The sequence below is a fragment of the Arachis ipaensis genome, chromosome B5, assembly GCF_059453495.1.
Source record: "Arachis ipaensis isolate K30076 ecotype BB chromosome B5, ASM5945349v1, whole genome shotgun sequence".
NCBI lineage: Eukaryota > Viridiplantae > Streptophyta > Magnoliopsida > Fabales > Fabaceae > Arachis > Arachis ipaensis.
The window spans coordinates 15,047,983-15,054,700 of NC_142440.1; the positions used below are offsets into that span (position 1 = coordinate 15,047,983).

At 32.7% G+C, this 6,718-nt stretch overlaps 1 protein-coding gene across 1 annotated transcript; it reads left to right on the plus strand.

Moving 5' to 3' along the window:
* The first annotated feature begins 1,787 nt into the window (after positions 1 to 1,787).
* LOC107643029 (protein NRT1/ PTR FAMILY 6.3) lies at positions 1,788 to 5,465 on the plus strand. The gene is made up of 5 exons (XM_016346564.3): positions 1,788 to 1,978; positions 2,076 to 2,253; positions 2,355 to 2,394; positions 2,719 to 3,290; positions 4,302 to 5,465. Exons 1-5 carry the CDS (start codon positions 1,864 to 1,866, stop codon positions 5,173 to 5,175), a joined length of 1,779 nt encoding a protein of 592 aa, XP_016202050.1. The 5' UTR covers positions 1,788 to 1,863; the 3' UTR covers positions 5,176 to 5,465.
* The last annotated feature ends 1,253 nt before the right edge of the window (positions 5,466 to 6,718 follow it).

Here is a 6,718-nt window from a genome sequence, read left to right on the forward strand (position 1 = left end):
TAAACTTAACAAATATAAGACTAAAGCTAGTCAAGATTAAATAACCCAATTCTCACTTTTCCATCTATCACAAACCAAATTTTGGATATTAAATAGACATGAATCCACGAAGGTAATGAAATTTAGTTTTACTATAGCTGCAACTGCTACTCTCTTCTGCTAATATTTAAGTTTGAATAATATGGAAACCTTTGCAATAGTTCAAATTTCGGTACATTAACTCCCGTTTGCATGAGTAGTTAATTAGGTTCTCAACTTTGCATTTCCACTCCCACATTGGTGAAATCATCAACGTGTGTGTTTGCTATTTAAATTTGATTCATTATTCTCCTCTAATTGCCTAGTGTAAATTAAACAAATATTAAAAAATTCAATTGAAAATAAGAGTGTTTTGGAAATTATTATTGGTAAAAATTATGCTAATCACTATCTTCTATGTATATTTTAAGACCTTCCGTTATGCCATGGAATTTGTCTCGATCAACAGTTCTTCCTAGTTGTTGTCACGTGCAACAAGAAAAGAAGAGGGCGTAGGAAATTAAACAAGAAGGTCACTACAAGATGAAGATATATAAAATTGAAAATTTCTTGATATGTATGTACATATACATTCTTTTCTTTTTTCAGCAACAATTATAGCAATTTATTCAAATATTTCATATTAATTTATGTCAAATTGTATCGGTTCTCTGACTGAAAGAAACAAATTAAACTATTACCAAACACAAATTCAACAAAAGGAAATCTACTGAAGTTAACATATATTTATTATATGTTACGTTGCACAGTTAGTTGATGGTTGTCATCAAGAAATCCCACAACTTGATTGAAGGGAATATGTAAGCTAAGCCACCTCCTGAAATCATTATTAGCTCTTGTCTATCTCCTTATTATTACTATTATTGTTTAAGAGAAATATATATTAGCGTAAATAGATGGAGTTTGAAAATTGGATATAATAGTTATAGAATAATATAGTTAAATTGAAGAAGCGAAACTAATGAAAGGAGGCAGCGTGTGGGAACATAAAGAGAGAAATAATATAAGGTGAAAACTAAGATAGAGTTTTTTTCGTATAAAATTAATAGTTAAAAATGGTTAAATAATTTAAAATGTTTAATTAAATTATTATTTATTAATTTTTAATTATTAATTTTATATAAAACTAATTGTATATAAGTTAGGAAAGTTATTATAAATGTATTAAAAATATTGGTATTTCAATTATTTTAACCGTTAATTTTAATTAATATATATTATATATATTTTTTATAATTTAGATTAACCGTTAAAACAATTGGAATATCAATATATATAAAACTCTTCTTATAAATTATTATCACCATAGTAGAAATACAAATAAATTGATTATTCAATACAAATATTTTTATATAAAAATTATAGTTAAGAAATAAAAGATATTATATTAAATAATTAATTTTATCAAATATATTAAAGATAGAGACTTACGTTATTTTTATATAAATTTAAATAATTAAAAAACATTAAATAATTTAATATATTTAATTAAATTATTATCTAATAGTACTCAAATATTAAAATTACATAAAAACAATTGCACTAATACTTATATCAAATTATTACTATCATTTTCACAAATTTATATGGGCAGTCATCATTATTAACTAGAAGTAAGGTAGGGTTAATTAAAGCGCAGGGTGGTGGAACATAAATTCAATAATAATAATAATAAAAAGAATAATACTACTGTTCCATTATGGCCCTTTCCTTGTTGTATATAAAGGGGTGAGCCCGGTGGATCCTGAGGCATAGCACCCCTTACTTCTCCCATAGAAGCTTCACTATCTGATCTGATCTTCCATTAATTTAATTTGTAGCATAATGAGTGCTCTCCCCACAACACAAGAGAAAACAATCCCAGATGCCACCAACTACAAGGGTGCTCCGGCAGAGCGGTCCAAGACCGGTGGCTGGTCTGCCTCCGCCATGATTCTAGGTCACTTCTTCATTAATCAACTCATCATCATGATATCTATATATATATCTCTTCTTCTTCTAGCTAGTCTTATTGATTATATATGTAATAATAACAGGAGGAGAAGTGATGGAGAGGATGACGACACTGGGTATTGCGGTGAATTTGGTGACGTACTTGACCGGTACCATGCACTTGGGCAATGCTGAATCTGCCAACGTTGTCACTAACTTCTTGGGCACCTCATTCATGCTTTGTTTGCTCGGTGGCTTTCTTGCTGACACCTTTCTCGGAAGGTACTATATATAGATAGATTATATCCTCCCATCCCTTTTACTTTCTTTCTTTCTTTCAAGTTTCATTCTTCATTTCCTTCTTTCACTTTGATGATTGGCAGATACCGCACCATTGCCATCTTCGCTGCTGTTCAAGCAACGGTAATATATATGTTTCTAACTTTTTCATACATGTATGTTTAATTTGTTTCTTGTTTCGATATGTTCAATAAAGATGGACATAAAACATATCCAGCCAGCATAGATCTATTTAATTAACTGTAAAAATTTAAGTAAAATCGACTTTAAGTAAAATTGATATCTGAGAGTTGTTAAATAAAAATATAGTTAAATCATCTAATTAACTCAGATATTAATTTCACGTGAACTCGACTGCACCTGAGTTTTTACCTTAATTAATTTTAAACTCCTTAGTTAATTAATTATTATACACTGATGTCTAATAAAGAAATAATAAATAAACAGGGGGTGGCGATCTTGGCTATGTCGACGAAAATACCAAGCTTACACCCTCCAAAATGCACAGGAGACAGTGGGGGACCTTGCGAAAGAGCCACCAGCAAACAGTTAACGGTGTTATACTTAGCACTTTACATGACGGCGCTTGGCACCGGAGGCCTCAAATCAAGCGTATCCGGGTTTGGTTCAGACCAGTTCGACGATACTGACGAAAAAGAGAGAAAGCAAATGCTTAAATTCTTCAATTGGTTCTACTTCTTCGTGAGCACAGGGTCTTTGGCGGCCGTGACTGTTCTTGTGTACATTCAGGACAATCAGGGAAGGGTTTGGGGTTATGGAATATGCGCCGTCGCCATTCTGGTTGCTCTTACTGTGTTTCTGTCAGGCACTAAGAAGTACCGTTACAAGAAACCGGTGGGTAGCCCATTGACTCAGATTGCGGTGGTGTTTGTGGCTGCTTGGAGAAAGAGGCACTTGCAACCTCCTTCTGATTCTTCTTTCTTCTTTCACGAGGATTACATAGCTGCTGACGGACTCCAATCCAACAAACAAAGGTTGCCGCACTCCAACCAGTTCCGGTAATATATATAGTTTTCCCGCTCTCTTTCTTTTTCTTTTTAAAGAATATATAATAAGAAATGAGAAAAAAATTGTCTTTTATTCTATAAAAAAATTATACAAGACAGATGTACAAAAACTTATTTTTATTCAATTATGTATATATTTTATATAAAAATATTATTTATATATTAAAATCAGTTATTAAAATTAATTATTAATATATTTATGTATAAATATAAATATTATTTAATTTATTTTAATATATATTTTATTTTTTAAACAAATTAAAGACACATTTTTCAAATAAACGTATAATTTTTTATTTTATATACAATTGATTAGGTGAAAATTTAGGTGCAGTCAACTTCACGTAAAGTTGATAACAAAATTGTTAAATAATTTAATTGATTTGACTAAATTTTTATCTAATCACTTTTAACTATTAATTTTACATAGTACTGTACTTGAATTTCTATCCACTGTGAAGATCGGACTTTGTGGTGTGTGGAGAGACACAACGTTTCGCTAATGAAAAACTTAATTTGAAGAGTAATAAGGAGGAATGTACACCTTAGTTTTCTCTTGATGTTTAATTTATGAGTAATGTTATATGTACACTAAAATTAATTACTAAAGTCAGTTATTAGTATGGAAAGACTATATCATTTGAGTTATAATTTATTTACTTTTAATGTTTAATTTATAATAGTATATAATAGTGTATATTTAAAGTAAAATTAATTATTATAGTTTGGTTATGCAACTCACGAGGGGCAGGGTAGCTTTAATCTCTAGAGATGTTCACGAGCATGCAACAATAACCTCCCATTGCTGCCTCTCTCACGGACAAGAAGGCTATATACTTGTATCCTAAACCAATAACCAATAATTAAATATTCGTGTAAATTATATATTATTTGGAAGTCCAGATAATACAAGAATATAATATATTGTGCATGCATGGGAAAGAAATAGGTAAGCTAGCTGGATATAGATTGTTATTTAATTGAATTATGTTGACGGAGCAGGTTCTTAGACAAGGCTGCAATGAAGGATTCAAGTGGAACAGAAGCGATGAAGAACAATAAATGGTATCTAACAACCTTAACGGACGTAGAAGAAGTGAAATTGGTTTTAAGAATGCTTCCGATATGGGCAACGACAATCATGTTTTGGTGCATCCACGCACAAATGACAACATTCTCGGTCTCACAAGCGGTCACCATGGACTGCCACATAGGAAAAACCTTCAAAATCCCTCCGGCATCCATGACCGTCTTCCTAATCGGAACCATCCTCCTAACCGTCCCCTTCTACGACCGCTTCGTGGCTCCGGTGGCCAAGAAACTCCTCATGAACCCGCACGGGCTCAGCCCCTTGCAGCGCGTGGGCACGGGCTTAGTGTTTTCGGTGTTGTCCATGGTGGCAGCAGCCGCAATAGAAATTAAGCGGTTGAAAGAAGCAAGATCACATGGACTGGTGCACACTCCCCATAGCAAGATCCCAATGACTGTGTTCTGGCTAGTTCCGCAGTTCTTCTTGGTGGGTGTGGGAGAAGCGTTCATGTACATGGGACAACTTGATTTCTTCCTGAGAGAGTGTCCGAAAGGGATGAAAACAATGAGCACTGGTTTGTTCTTGAGCACGTTGGCGTTAGGATTCTTCTTTAGCTCCTTGTTGGTCTCCATAGTGAATAAATTGACGGCGCATGGAAAACCATGGCTTGCCGATAACCTCAACCAAGGAAAGCTCTATGATTTTTATTGGCTTTTGGCTTTGTTGAGTGCTATCAATGTCGTCATTTATTTTGTTGCTGCTAAGTGGTACGTTTACAAAGAGAAAAGATTTGCTGAGGTTGGTATCGAATTGGAAGAACAAGAAAACGTTGGTAACTTCCATTAATTAATAGGAATTAATATATATCATCACAACGCACGGAACTTTCTCTCCAAATTCAACTGCCTTCTTTTTTCTTTTTCTTTTTTTTCTCCAATAACTGCTGGTGCTTGTATTATTATGCTAAAAACAAAAATATCTTCAAGTTAAATTTAAGTGCTAGCATTATTGTTTGCCATGTACGTAGGCTTGTAACCATAGTTTCTGTGTATATATAAAGCATGTGGGAAAGAGAAAATAGAAAAAAAATGATGAATAGTTTGCTTTAGAATTAAATCTTGTTGAATTTGTACTCATTTAGCATTTTGTATTTTGTTTTCTTTCAAATGTATTAGTGAGCCTCACCAAAATTTATTGGATAATGCCTAGCAGAGAATCATGCACATCATATGATATAATTGGACGAAAAAGTTATTGTATATTAACTTCTATTATTACTCCAATATCATTAGACAACATAGATAAGATACACACACTTTTGTCTTCGTATTAGAAATTGATACGAGCGGTTGAAGTATTTGACTTTTCAAAAAGTATTATTTATGCGTCTAAAGGCTTATCCTTTTACTGAGTCAGCAAATCCAGAATAACACAACTCAACAAATAACTTTGATAAATCATAAGCACAATGATAATCTGTGAGTTCATATTCGAATAATTTTCGTTATTTTCATTTTAGTTTATCCTACCCACTCTTAATAATACAACACAAAGAAATAAAGATGTCAACATAACTTGGACATTTTTATAGAAAAATTTACTATTAAAATAAAAAGATACTCAATCATAACGGACTTTGAATATGTATAGTTAAAAATTTTCTCATATTATAAAATTATGTATAACGAGTTAAATCTCAAAATAGTTACTCAGATTCACGAAATATATTAATTTAATACTTGACTTATCAATTGATCTACATTCTTAAGATTGTAAAAAATGTATCTAGTTAATCCTTCATCTCATTTTCAGTTATTTAACTATGTCGCCAATAATGACGTGAAAAATGAATACCATGCTCGAACTTGCTTTCACTGTTCTTGGGCTCTAATCCCGTCGAAATTTGCCTTCGCTTTCAACATCTATCCGTATCCTTTCTATACTCTTCTCAACGTCAATCGTGCTTCATAGGGCACCATCTTCACGATTCGTGGCGACGCCTCCCAGACCTTCTCCTCCAGTAATTTCTAACTCGACAATCGCACCACCATGTTTGAGTTCGACGCCACAACATTTGCTGATGAGGAATTAGAGCCCGATTGAGATGACTCCGGCTTAGTTTCAGAAAGCTTTGGAAGATCGACGGTGTCATAAAAAAAAACCGATTCGACAGCTCTACCGGCTAAAAAGGAGATTGGAGGAAGAGAGAGCCTATAATGTTATAGACAAAGATGCTAGAATAGTGTGTATGGGTATTAAAAAATACAGAGTAAGCATAAGAGGAAAAATTAAACGACGCAGAAGCGTATATAAATGCCTACAGTAAGTATGAAAGCCTGCATTTGGCGGCGGTAAGATTATGGCCGAAAATGAAGTGAAAGACTAATTA

What these genes read in the sequence shown, in the direction of transcription:
- LOC107643029 (XM_016346564.3), top strand. Translation starts at nt 1,864, where the DNA reads ATGAGTGCTCTCCCCACAACACAAGAGAAAACAATCCCAGATGCCACC. An exon ending in TCGCTGCTGTTCAAGCAACG is followed by an intron (nt 2,395 to 2,718) that starts GTAATATATATG and finishes ATAAATAAACAG; the next exon opens with GGGGTGGCGATCTTGGCTAT. An exon ending in CCGCACTCCAACCAGTTCCG is followed by an intron (nt 3,291 to 4,301) that starts GTAATATATATA and finishes TTGACGGAGCAG; the next exon opens with GTTCTTAGACAAGGCTGCAA.